This window comes from Papio anubis, chromosome 1 (genome assembly GCF_008728515.1).
Source record: "Papio anubis isolate 15944 chromosome 1, Panubis1.0, whole genome shotgun sequence".
NCBI classification, from domain to species: Eukaryota; Metazoa; Chordata; class Mammalia; order Primates; family Cercopithecidae; genus Papio; species Papio anubis.
The window spans coordinates 43,337,508-43,351,463 of NC_044976.1; the positions used below are offsets into that span (position 1 = coordinate 43,337,508).

General features: G+C 48.5%; 1 protein-coding gene across 1 annotated transcript in view; it reads right to left on the reverse strand.

Moving 5' to 3' along the window:
• Positions 1–7,241: 7,241 nt before the first annotated feature.
• Positions 7,242–13,956, reverse strand: part of EIF2B3 (eukaryotic translation initiation factor 2B subunit gamma) — a 139,312-nt gene continuing 132,597 nt past the window's right edge. The window contains exons 11-12 of the mRNA XM_017960993.3: positions 11,698–11,801; positions 7,242–7,398 (exon numbers count right to left, since the gene is read on the reverse strand). Of these exons, the coding sequence (XP_017816482.1) occupies positions 7,346–7,398; positions 11,698–11,801 (157 nt within the window). The 3' untranslated portion in view covers positions 7,242–7,345. The remainder of the gene's footprint in view (positions 7,399–11,697; positions 11,802–13,956) is intronic.

The following is a 13,956-nucleotide window of genomic DNA, read 5'->3' on the forward strand; positions in this document are numbered from 1 at the left end:
TTTCTGAGGCAGGATCTCCCTCTGTTGCCCAGGTAGGAGTGCAGTGGTGCCTTCACAGCACACTGCAGCCTTGAGCTCCCAGTCTCAAGGGATCCTCCCATCTCAACCTCCCAAACGGCTGGGACTATAGGTGTGCACCACCACACCCGGCTAATTTTTGTAATTTTGTATAGACAGGGTTTCGCCATGTTGCCCAGGTTGGTCTCGAACTCCTGGGCTCACGTCATTTTCCCACCTGGGCCTTCCAAAGTGCTGGAATTATAGGCGTGAGCCACTGTACCCAGCCTACACCCTCTTTGAAACCTTCCTTGATTCATGTCTCTCTCCTGGCAGATAATTGCTTATTTGTGCTCTCTATAACAACTCAATTTATATATGTATAATTGCATTTATGACAAAATAACTTATGTACTTGAAAGTCTGCCTTCTTCACCAGACAATAAATAGGTGCTTAATAATTGTTGAGTGAGTCACTAAGAGTTGCAGAATTCAGGGTGTAAAGGATTGGAAAAAGGGAAGAATAGAGGCAATAGTCCCTCTATTAAACTTTCAACTATCCTACTTGAGTGTGCTGTTTCTATTGGGTTCCTGACTGATAAACCCCAAGTGGCAGAGTTGGGTAAAATCAATATTCCAATATGTAAAGTTTGGGAAAGAGAAAAATAATCTACAATAAGCTTATTTTTCTAACACAACTACTATTATCTCTGGCCAATTTCTTGGTCAGTTCTTCCAGACTTTAAAAAAAAATCATTACATCATAAATATTTCATGGCGTGAACCCGGGAGGCTGGAGTGCAGTGGCCGGGTCTCAGCTCACTGCAAGCTCCGCCTCCTAGGTTTATGCCATTCTCCTGCCTCAGCCTCCCAAGTAACTGGGACTACAGGGGCCCGCCACCTCGCCCAACTAGTTTTTTGTATTTTTTTTAGTAGAGATGGGGTTTCACCGTGTTAGCCAGGATGGTCTTGATCTCCTGACCTCGTGATCCGCCTGTCTCGGCCTCCCAAAGTGCTGGGATTACAGGCTTGAGCCACCACGCCCGGCCACTACATAGTTTTTATAATCAATCATTTGGAGAATATCCTCAGGACAGATTCCCAGAAGTGGGGTTGTTTGGGTCAAAGAGTATGTACATTTTTATGGCTCTTGCTACATACTGCTCAACTGATTTTTGAAAGCTTATGCTAGTTAACATCATCTCTAGCACCTCAGTCCTGGGGAAGAGGAACATTTAGGTTGAAGGGGTGAACACCTAAGGGGTTTGCCATTTCCATTTGTCCATTCACCCAGAAAAATGCCTATGGAGGAACTAATATATGTATGGTGCTATTGGCCAAATAGTAACTATACATGAAAAGCAGCCTACCTGAATAGTACTTTCTTCTCCCTGTTATACAGTGTGTCCTGCTGAGGATAAATTGGCATGGTAGCTCACGCTTGTAATCCCAGCACTTTGGGAGGCTGAGGCGGGAGGATTGCTTGAGGCCAGGAGTTCAAGCCCTGGCAACATAGTGAGACCTCATCTCTACAAAAAAAAAAAAAAAATTAGCTGGGTGTGGTGGCGCACACCTGTAGTCCCAGCTACTTGGGAGGCTCAGGCAGGAGGGTTGATTGAATCCAGAAGGTAGAGGCTGCAGCGAGCTGTGATTGTGCCATTGCACTCCAGCCTGGGCGACAGAGTGAGACCCTGCCTCAAAAAACAATAATAATGATAACATAAAAAATTTAAGGTTAAAAAAAAAGTGTATCCCTAGCAAGTCTCTGAAATAGAAACAGCTAGAAAGAGCCTAGCAAGTCTCTGAAATAGAAACTAAACAGACACTTAGTCTGTATGGGCTCCTAGTTTGCTCTTGGGCTCTTGGGGCAACAGCTGAAGACAGGGAGAAGCCTGGAATCAGCACTGGTTGTCATCAGGAGTGCAACTCCTGATGCTATGCTTTAAGTAGCTCTTGATCTCCTTCCTTTTTTACCAGACTCTGCAAGACATAAGGTCCTTGGAGAAATAGATTTGTAACCACTTGGGCCTTGGGACTGTTTTCATCATAGGCCCATCACTGCTAACAATTGTGGCAAAGTCGATCATTCTATGGATGCTTCCAAGGCAAAGTCTGTTATTAAGGAAACCTCTTGCCTTATAGTTGAAAGACAAGGGTGGGAGAAATGGGTCTACAGTTTCCAGCCTTTCCAACCTAAGGCCTAGTGCTGTCTGGCTGCTCCAAGCTACAAAATGACTTCTCTTCTCCCAAACAAAATGGTTTCCTGAGCCCAGCTAAGCCTAAACTAGAGATATTCTCCAAATAACAGGAGAAAAGCAATCTAATTAAATCTCATTACTGACTCATGAGACAAACGTGTCTTGGGATCTCTTTTTAAAATTTTTTTTTTTTTTTTTTTTTTGAGACGGAGTCTCACTCTGCCGCCCAGGCTGGAGTGCAGTGGCCGGATCTCAGCTCACTGCAAGCTCTGCCTCCCGGGTTCATGCCATTCTCCTGCCTCAGCCTCCCGAGTAGCTGGGACTACAGGCGCCCGCCACCTCGCCCGGCTAGTTTTTTGTATTTTTTAGTACAGACGGGGTTTCACTGTGTCAGCCAGGATGGTCTCGATCTCCTGACCTCGTGATCCACCCGTCTCGGCCTCCCAAAGTGCTGGGATTACAGGCTTGAGCCACCGCGCCCGGCCTTAAAATTTTTTTAATGAGACAGGGTCTCACTCTGTCACCCAGGCTGCAGTGCAGTGGCACAATCTTGGTGCATTGCCACCTCCACCACCCAGGCTCAAGTGATCCTCCCATCTCAGCCTCCCAAGTAGCTGGGACCACAGGCACGTGACACCATGCCTAGCTAATTTTTTATATTTTAGTAGAGACAGAGTTTCACCGTTTTGCCCAAGCTGGTCTTGAACTCTGAGCTCAGGCAATTCGCCCGCCTCGGCCTCCCAAAGTGCTGGGATTACAGGCGTGAGCCACCGCGCCCAGCCTTGGGATCTCTTGTGTGTCCATTCCTTTGCTGGGTTCTGGTGTTGCAGGGTACCTGCTTTTGGGCGGGTCACCGGCTCTGTCGCCAGGCTGGAGTGCAGTGGCGGGATCTCAGCTCACTGCAAGCTCCGCTTCCCTCCAGTTCTACGCCATTCTCCTGCCTCAGCCTCCCGAGTAGCTGGGACTACAGAGCGCCCGCCACCAGCCCGGCTAGTTTTTGTATTTTTAGTAAGAGCCGGGGTTTCACCGTGTCAACCAGGATGAGATCTCGATCTCCCGACCTCGTGATCCGCCCGTCTCGGCCTCCCAAAGTGCTGGGATTACAGGCTTGAGCCACCGCGCCCGGCCTGGGTACCTGCTTTAAAGTTCATAGCCTGAGGGGGAGCACAGAGACCACAGGGGAAACCACTGAGTTGGGGGTACTCAGGGATGTTTCCAGAAGTGAAAGGAACTGGATGGGGGAGGTGGGAGGATGACAGAGTCTAAAACGAAAAGGAATGGCTCATGGTCTGGATCTTTTGTTTGCTGGTTGTGAGATCTTGGGGAAGTCACATAATCTCTGACATTAACATAAGGATTAAATGAGATAATCCATATGGCTGAGGAACAGTGCCAGGAAAAGTGAGGTGGACCACACTCACACACACACAGTGCTGGGTAAAGTGACCAGTCTGGCTTCAGGGGTGGGTTCATGTGGGAGTTAATTCATGGTGGACGCAAGGCAGGCTTTCTTTCTCTGGCATTCCTCTAGGATTCTCACTCACCAGCTTTTGACGGCTTCTGTTATCTAGGCCAAGCAGAGTCAATGACCCTGAGATGTGGAGGAGGGAAGTGGGGGTCCTGGGCAGCCCCATCACCACCTGTTACATTTAGGGGCCAAGCCTGGGTGTGTATGCTCCTTCCCTGTGGGCAGGCTGAGGCCAGTAGCATCTATCAAGTTATTTGTGTGTCTGAGATGGATTTTGCTCTTGTTGCCCAGGCTGGAGTGCAGTGGTGTGATCTTGGCTCACTGTAACCTTCACCTCCTGGGTTCAAGCGATTCTCCTGCCTCAGCCTCCTGAATAGCTGGGATTACAGGCGCCTGTCACCATGTCAGGTTAATTTTTTGTATTTTTAGTAGAGATAGGGTTTCATCATGTTGGCCAGGCTGGTCTTGAACTCCTGACCTCAGGTGATCTACCCGCTTTGGCGTCCCAAAGTGCAGGGACTACAGGCGTAAGCCACTGTGCCTGTCGCACTTATCAAGTATTTGGTACCAGGGCTGCAAGCAGAGATTAGGGAATGGTCCTTCACTTTAAGTGTGGGGGAAGGAGAGAGGCTAAGAACAAATGCAGCCTCTCTCCATTTATCCATGGCAGAAAGCCCCCTAATGCAATCATCCTGGGTAGTGGCAGATGGCTCAGGCCAAGGACAGGTCATACTGGCTTCCAATAGAATGTGTTCTCCTGCCCAGTCTCTCCCTCCGTGTCAGCTTCATTAGAGCAGAGCTTTCTAGACTTTCTGTCCGGGTGGTCCTTTCCATGGGCCTCCCCCTTCTTCAGACATATTTAACTACTTAGAAAGCTGCATACAAAGGCCTGGTTTATGTACCTCCTTAGGAGTAGGGATAGCTATGGATAAAGAAAGTGTATCCCCTGCAATTCTCTGGAAATAGAAACAACTTCTCAACTAGGCCATGAAGGCCCTAGATACCTGTTGGGGCTTCAGCTAAACACAATTTCCCTCCCTCCATTGGTTATGGAAGTGGGATGGTAATAATAATGTAGTAATAGTAATGTAGTTAAGAACTGGGAAGAAGTTTGACCTTTGGCCTTGGGAAACAGCTTGGAGGGCAATCTTGGCACTCTTATAGGCTCACAGGAGCTTATGGCCCCTCACTTCAAGTATGGGGAAAGGAAAGAGGCTAAGAACCAATGCAGCAGCTCCCCATTTATCCATGGCAGAAGGCCCCTGATGTAATCATCCTGGGTAGTAGTAGTCTTCTCAGCTCAAGGAACTCTTGCCAGCAGGGAAGGATGAGTTGTAACTGGGGGATGGATTCCTGGAATAGCAGCTGTCAAGTTATGTCTGAGACGGCAAGCTCCTGGAACTCTGTTTCTCAGCACATCCCCAGGGCCCTCCCTGATTCAGCATTCGAGGTCCCATTTCTCCTCTTGCTCCACTCCCCTCACTGAGCATCACTGGGAGGGGCAGGGCAGGCTCTATTAACTCTTCTGCCTGCCTGGCTTTTCTGATTTCTATCCATAGAGAGGTGGCCGGCCAGTGGACATTCAGTTGCTCATTATGTTTCGGACATACTCAACCCCTCTGTAGCTGCTACCAAAAGAAAACAAAAACTGTCCCTGCCTTCTGGCAGACAAACAGAGCAAAGAGAAGAAAAATCGAAGCATCTTGGGCACCCAGCCAGTCCTGAAACTGTCAGACAATAGCAGCAGTGTCCTGAGCTGGGGGCTGCTCCCAGCTGGGACTCAAACTCAACAACACCTTCCTCTGGGAAAGCTTTTACCTTTTGTTTTCTCCAGCTCCTTCCTTTCCTTGATGCAGAGGCCGTTCGATGGACTTGTGCAAAGGGAAGGCACAGGAGAGGTTTTTCCTCTGTCTCACTGTCAGGGGTTCTAAGGCCTCCATGGGGAAGGACAGGAAAGAGTGTATAGGAGGGCTCTGAGACAGTTTAATCAATGCCCTTTACTCCTCCACCCCACTTTCCCTCCCAACCCTTTTCTGTGGTCAAGGGCTTCTTGGGAGACCCAGGCCCTAAGGGGAAGAAAGTTCAGGGAAAGAGGACAAAACCTGAGAACCAGAAGGGCCTTTAACAGTCAAGCAGTCTAACTTTCTCATTTTGCAGATGGAAACACTCAAGGTCAGAGAGGAGAGAGTGATTTGACCCAAACCAAACAACATTACAGAGGACAGATTTTCTTCCACCCAGGCCAGGACTCTGTCTCCAGCACCATCTAGGCCCCACCAATTTAATTTTTGTTCCAAAGGGGACCATGCTGGGCACCACCACAGCTCTTTATTCCCACATCCCCCTCAGCCCTAGTGGTTTCAACCACTTCTGCCGGGCCATTTCAGCTCCTGCCTGATGAGGGCAAACTTTCAGGAGCCTTGTTCTGACCAGTGGGAGGAATGTGGAGCTCCAGGGCTCTCAAGAAGGCTGACAGAGGTGGAGATCCCCCAGGGTCGAAATACTCATCGAGTCTCTCACAAGTTCTGTGACTAAGATAGGCAAGATTACTCAAGTAAACTTGAGAGCCTTGAGGTTTTTGAAGCAATGCAGAAACCAGTATTTCAAATAATTCTTTCTAATTACTGCCACCCACAGTGAAGACATCAAGAGAAATCTTTACTTTGATAATTCTAGGAGGTGAAATCTCACCCCAGGAACCACTTTTATCTTCCACCAAACACCTGCACATTGTAAAAGCAATGCAGGGAGAGAGCAGAGTGAATGTGTTTGGAAGCAGGGGTGGTGGAGGGAAGGTGGATATGCCTCTAGAAGGGCTGTGAATATGGAAATTTCATTCCTCAATTATCTGAAGCAGGAGAGTCTGCAGAATTAGGATATAAAGGAGTGCAGGTGGAGGACAGTCAGAAGGAATTTCAAGTCATGATACAGGTTTCTGGCTCTTCCTTCCCAGGTTGGGCAAACCTCAGTGAGGTGAGGTGCAGCGGGGTCTGACTTGGCTCAAACCATGGCTCTTCATGTTATCTCTACTAAAACCTGTGGGAATAGACTTGTTGGCTAGGCAGGGGCTGCCCCTGCTTCTGTTCAGAGTCTTCAAGGGATATTAGTTGAACTGGGGAAAATGGCTAGAGGCTGGGAGGTGAGGGAGTGAATGGTGAGCATGGAGGGTGGGGCTGTGGGTGAGGTGGGGGAAGGGGCTGGGAATCTGTATGGCAGGTATGGGAGCAGAGTCTTGGGCTGATGCTTAGCGTTGGCACTGCCAGCAGCTAGGCCTATGGGTCTAGAAAGGCTGATTAGGATAAGGGACTGAAGTACTCCCAGGTCCTTTTAGGTGGGGGATACTTTCAGGACTGGGCTGGGTCAGCCGGTCAGAAAGCAGCCTTCCTAGCAGCTTTACATCGGACAGCTGCTGCCCCCACCTGATGCACCTTGGCACATAAGAGTTAGGCCACTGTGTCTGTCCTGTCACATACCCTTGCTCCAGATGATCTTTACCATCTGACTCATGAACATAAACACTGTGTACACCCGGAGCCCACCTGACGTGGAGCTTCGGACTGCTCCACAAGTCTCCAGCATGCTTTTGGAAGCCCTTCTTTATTAGGAAATAAATACAGAGTGAAACATGTGGGCCACATGTGATTTTGGAGGCCAAAAGGAAGGCGGCTGACTTGCTCAGAACTCAGATCTCCATGAGCTGGTCACTCCCCACGATCACCTCGTTCACTCGTTTAGCTACAAAACAAAAGGGAAAACGTTTCCTGAGAACTGGCAGCAAGATGACATTTCAAACCCAAACCCAACTGCTTTTTTTTTTTTTTCTTGGGTACAGTTTCACTCTTGTCACCCAGGCTGGAGTGCGAAGGCGCAATCTCTGCTCACTGCATCCTCCATCTCCCAGGTTCATGCGATTCCCCTGCTTCAGCCTCCCGAGTAGCTGGGATTACAGGCACCCACCACCAGGCCTGGCTAATTTTTGTACTTTTAGTAGAGATAGGGTTTCATCATGTTGGCCAGGCTGGTCTCGAACTCCTGACCTCAGGTGATCTGCCAGCCTCAGCCTCCCAAAGTGCTGGGATTACAGGTGTGAGCCACCAAGCCCAGCCAAACCCAACTGCTTCTAATTCTGTGTTCACAAAAATTTATTTCTCTACTATTGTGGCTCTGTTCCTGAGAAACTCTTGGGAATAGGGGTATGAGAGAGGGAGCACCTTCCTATGCAGGAGGATGGGACCAACTTTCTACATACCTGGCTATTAATAGGAGAGCTTTAAATAGGAGAACTGAAACTGGGTCTTAAAGGGTGAACAGTTTCTCCAGGCAGTGAGGGAAAGGAAGATATTCTAGGCTGTGAGAACAGCAAGGGCAAAGACAGTGAGATGGGAGAAAAGGGACCATGAAGTACTGTGGTGTGGCCAGAGGATAGGAAACGAGGGGATAAGAGTAAGAAATGAGGCTAGGCCGGGCGCGGTGGCTCAAGCCTGTAATCCCAGCACTTTGGGAGGCCGAGACGGGCGGATCACAAGGTCAGGAGATCGAGACCATCCTGGTTAACACGGTGAAACCCCGTCTCTACTAAAAAATACAAAAAACTAGCCGGGCGAGGTGGCAGGCGCCTGTAGTCCCAGCTACTCGGGAGGCTGAGCCAGGAGAATGGTGTAAACCCGGGAGGCGGAGCTTGTAGTGAGCTGAGATCTGGCCACTGCACTCCAGCCTGGGCGACAGAGCTAGACTCCGTCTCAAAAAAAAAAAAAAAAAGAAATGAGGCTAAAAGGATAAATGGAGATAGTCAAAGAAAGGGCAATACCTTATATATAATACGGAAATAATGACACCTACTGCATAGGGTTGTTGTGAGAATTAAATTAGTTAAAGGTAAGTGAATGCTCAATAAGTTGTGGCTATTACTATTTCTATAAAGGTCAAATCCATAAGGCCCTCCATGACATCTTTGCCTACCTCTCCAGCTTCATTTCCCACTGTTCTCCATTTTATTCTCCATTTTACCAATAAGCCATACTGTTTTAATATGCCCCCCTCCTTTTTTTTGAGACAGGGTTTTGCTTTGTCACCTAGGCTGGAGTGCAGTGGGACGATCTTGGCTCACTGCAACCTCTGCCTCCTGGGTTCAAGTGATTCTCCCACCTCATCCTCTCCAGTAGCTGGGACTACAGGCATATGATGCGACACGTGGCTAATTTTGTTTGTTTTTTTTTGCGTGTGTGTGTGTTTTTAGTAGAGACGGGGTTTCACCATGTTGGCCAGGCTGGTCTTGGAACTCCTGGGCTCAAGTGATCCGCCCCGTCTCGGCCTCCCAAAGTGCTGGGATTACAGGTGTGAGCCACTGCGCTTGGCCCTGTTTTATGCCTTTGAACTTTGGCACATGCTGTTGCCTCTGCCTAGAATGCTTCCTCCTCCATTTTTTCCCATTGCACTCTTATTACCCTGTGTGCCCTAATGTAGTACCTGTAATATGTGATGCCTTCCCTTTTGAACTGTCCATTTCCTACTTTGTGAAACCACTGTACCTAATACAGTGGTTAATACAGGTACCTAATACCTAATACCTAATCTCTATTCCTACATCATTATACCATTCTCCTCTACTTCACTATAAGAACATTGAGGGTGCCAGGCATGGAGACTCACGCCTCTAATCCCAGCACTTTGGGAGGCTGAAGGGGGCGAATTACCTGAGGTCGGGAGTTCAAGACCAGCCTGGCCAACATGATGAAACCCTGTCTCTACTAAAAATACAAAATTGGCTGGGCATGGTGGTGCATGCTTGTAATCCCAGCTTCTCGGGAGGCTGAGGCAGGAGAATTGCTTGAACCCATGAGGCGGAGGTTGCGGTGAGCCGAGATGGCACCATTATACTCCAGCCTGGGCAACAAGAGTGAAACTGTCTCAAAACAAACAAACAAACAAACAAACAAACAAACAAACAAACAAACCAAGAACGTTGAGAGGAGAGATGGAACAGTGTAGTTATGATTATATCCCCAATGTATAGCATAGCTACTGCCCCATGATGATTTTAGAGGTTTTGGGTAATGACAAAGATAGGATATGGTCATGTAAGTGGAGAGCTAAAGCTGAATGGAGACGAAGGTTGGTAGAGAAGTTCAGGGAATCATGAAGCTGGAGAGCTGATGAATACATTTAAGTTGTCCAAGATGTTGTGACAAGTGAGGGAGAGGAGAGGAAGACTGCGAACCATAGGCTAAAGCTCTTAATAAATGTAGGGAATTACCCTGGAAGCTGACCAATGACAGGGTGAAAGGTAAGAAGAGTTATAGAAAACTTTCAAGGAAAAATAACTATAGAAAGGAGGCAGTGAGCCAATGACCTGGAAGGGGCAGGGGGAGCTAGGGAACAGACTATATCTGGCATGTTGGGGTTGATGTATTTTCACAGAGATTCAGTAAGCTGGAGGAAACCTGTAGGGGCACAACAAGCAGAACGAGGCCAGGTGCGGTGGCTCACTCCTGCAATCCCAGCACTTTGGGAGGCCAAGGTGGGTGGACTGCCTAAGCCCAGGAGTTTGAGACCAGCCTGGGCAAGACACCACCTCTACAAAAAATAAAAATATTAACTGGATGTGGTGGCACATGCTTGGGGTCTCAGCTACTCAGGGGCCGGGGTGGGAGGTCGCTTGAGCCCAGGAGGTCAAGGCTACAGTGAGCTGTGACTGTGCCACCTACACTTCAGCCTGGTGACAGAGCAAGACCCTGTCTCAAAAAAACAAAAAACTAAGCAAAGCTAGTGATGTTTGGTCAGGGATGGGAGTAGGCTCCAGTAAATACACTGGAAAATCTCTGGGCTGGAATCAGGTTGGGAAAGATCCCAAGGGGAAAAATACAAGGGAGGATGATAAGTTGGGAAAATAGCAATGGGATAGAAGGGAAAAACGTCACAAATAAAAAGTGCACTGTTGGGAAACTGGGAAGGCTTCCTGCTGGCCAGGAGGATTTGACCTATGTCAAGTATACGTCAACCCCCTGACCTATACCAGGTCTACCTTCATGGTCAAAGAACTGATCACTCTGGCCACAGGGAAGAGATCCCAGTTCTCTCACTGACTGTAAGAAGAGACTCAGATGAAACATGCTTTTAGCAGTTAGTGGATTTTTTTTTTTTTTTTGAGATGGAGTCTTGCTCTTTCACCCAGGCTGGAGTGCAGTGGTGTGATCTGCGCTCACTACAACCTCTACCTCCCAGGTTCAAGTGATTCTCCTGCCTCAGCCTCCCAAGTAGCTGGGACTACAAGTGTGTGCCATCATGAACAGCTGATTTTTGTATGTTTAGTAGAGATGAGGTTTCACCATATTGGCTGGGCTGGTCTCGAACTCCTGACCTCAAGTGATCCAATTCTTCCAGTTGCCACATAAAATGGTTTCAGACCCAGTCTGGGTTCTCTCAGCTGTGTCAAGGTTTGGGGGCTGCCATGCATTATCCTTGGGTCCTGCATTCTCTGTGCTTTGACCGCTGGTTAAGGTCCTAGCTTTGATGGCCACCTTGCTGCTTTTCCTGGTGGTTTGACAGGCTATAAGAAGACCTAACTGACCGGGCGCGGTGGCTCATGCCTGTAATCCCAACACTTTGGGAGGCTGAGGTGGGCGAATCACCTGACGTCGGGAGTTCGCAACCAGCCTGACCAACATGGAGAAACCCCGTCTCTACTAAAAACACAAAAAATTAGCCGGGTGTGGTGGCACATGCCTGTAATTCCAGCTACTCAGGAGACTGAGGCAGGAGAATTGCTTGAACCTGGGAGGCGGAGGTTTTGGTGAGCTGAGATTGCACCACTGCACTCCAGCCTGGCCAACAAGAGTGAAACTCTGAATAAAAAAAAAAAAAAAAAAAAAAAAAATTGACAGTGATGTCAACTGCTCTCTAAAGATGTCTTTATCAATTTATGTTCTCGCCCGCAGTGTATGTATGTGCTTGTTTCCCACATTCTCACCAGCCTTTGGCATTATCGGTGCTGGTGTGAGAAGTAAAAATGGAATCTGTGATTGTAATCTGGTTTACCTTTGGCTTCAATCCTCTGGCCACTTCCAATCAAGCAGTCCTTGATGTCTGCACCCTTCTCGATCACAGCATTGTTGCAGATGACACTGCCTTGGATGTTGCTTCTGTAACACAGTAGCCAAGTTAGGGAGGACCCAGGGCTTGCATCACCATCCTCATTACTACTGGTTGGGGGTTCTGGCTCCTCCCTAGGCCAGGAACAGCTGGGCAGTCTAGTTAATAGCTACCTACCTCAAGTTATGAGTGAAAGACAGAATGGTAAGCCAAGGGAGGACCTGGCTTCAGAGAAATCCAGATTTGGGACTATGCTCGTAACGATCTTTCTCTAAGGCCTGAAAAGATATTCTGACTTCAGTTCCTTTTTTTTTTTTTTGAGACAGAGTTTCACTGTGTCACTGGGGCTGGAGTGCAGTGGTGTGATCATAGCTCACTGCAGCCTCTAAAACTTCTGGGTTCAAGTGATCCTCCCACCTCAGTCTGTAGCTAGGACTACAGGTGCACACCACCATGCCTGGCCAATTACTTCAGTTCTAGGATCCCAGAACCTAGAGGTCTAAATTCCATCCAACCTCTTCTTTGGTCTGGGGCTGGTCCTTAGGCTGACCCATCACTGCTACTTCTCATCTGAGAATATATACCAAATTTCATTTGAAGCTCAGAAATCGCAAATCCTCCTAGGAGATCATCTCTGGAAACAATGGGCTCCCTGCCGGGCACGGTGGCTCACGCCTGTAATCCCAGCACTTTGGGAGGCCGAGGCGGGTGGATCACAAGGTCAGGAGATCGAGACCACGGTGAAACCCCATCTCTACTAAAAATACAAAAAATTAGCCGGGCGTAGTGGCGGGCACTTGTAGTCCCAGCTACTCGGGAGGCTGAGGGAGGAGAATGGCGTGAACCCAGGAGGCGGAGCTTGCAGTAAGCCGAGATCGCGCCACTGCACTCCAGCCTGGGCGACAGAGCAAGACTCTGTCTCAAAAAAACAAACGAACAAAAAAAAACAATGGGCTCCCCACACTCTCACCACAGACTCTGGTTAAGCAAAGCAATACTCATTCAAAAAAAAATTTTTTAGGCCAGGTGCAGTGGCTCATGCCTGTAATCCCAGCACTTTGGGAGGCCGAGACGGGCGGATCACGAGGTCGGGAGATTGAGACCATCCCAGCTAACACAGTGAAACTCCATCTCTACTAAAAATATAAAAAAATTAGCCGGGCGTGGTGGCGGGCGCCTATAGTCCCAGCTACTCGGGAGGCTGAGGCAGGAGAATGGGGTGAACCCGGGAGGCGGAACTTGCAGTGAGCTGAGATCAAGCCACTGCACTCCAGCCTGGGTGACAGAGGGAGACTTTGTCTCAAAAAAAAAAAAAAAATTTTTTTTTCTTTGAGATATGGTCTCAGTCTATTGCCTAGGCTGGAATGCAGTGGCGTGATCTTGGCTTACTACAGCCTCCACCTCGTGGGTTCAAGCAATTCTGCCTCAGCCTCCCAAGTAGCTGGGACTACAGGGCCACCACACCCGGCTAATTTTTATATTTTTAGTACAGATAGGGTTTCACCATGTTGGCCAGGATGGTCTTGAACTCCTGGCCTCAAGTGATCCACCTGCCTCGGCCTCCCAGTGGGCTGGGATTATAGGGGTGAGCCACCGTGCCTGGCCTAAACAATTTTTTAAGAGATAAGGTATCATTATGTTGCCCAGGCTGGCCTCGAATTCGAGCTCAAGCAATTCTCCTACCTCAGCCTCCCAAGTCTCTGGGACTACAGGTGTCCATCACTATGCCTGGCTAAAAAGGATTTTTTAAAAACCAACTCCATTCCACATAAAAGACTACTCCAGATCCTAAAGCATACCCCAAGAGCAGCACCACTTGCTCATAGCATTTAAATGTATTTAAAAAGTATCCTCCTAGGCCAGGTGTTGTGGCTCACCCCTGTAATACCAGCACTTTGGGAGGCTGAGGTGGAAGGATCACTTGGGCCCAGGAGTTCAAGACCAGGTTGGGCAGCATTATGAGACTCTCTACAAAAAATAAAAAAGCTAACTGCATGGTGGTGCATGCCTGTAGTACCAGTTATTCAGGAGGCTGAGGCAGGAGGATTGCTTGAGCGCAGGAGGTAGAGGCTACGGTGAGCTGTGATCGCACCACCGCACTCTAGCTTAGGTGATAGAGGGATATCTTGTCACAAACGGAGCATCTTCTTGGCTCTTAAAGACTGCCAGGTTGGAGGAAGGGTCCTTTTGAAAATTATGACTAAC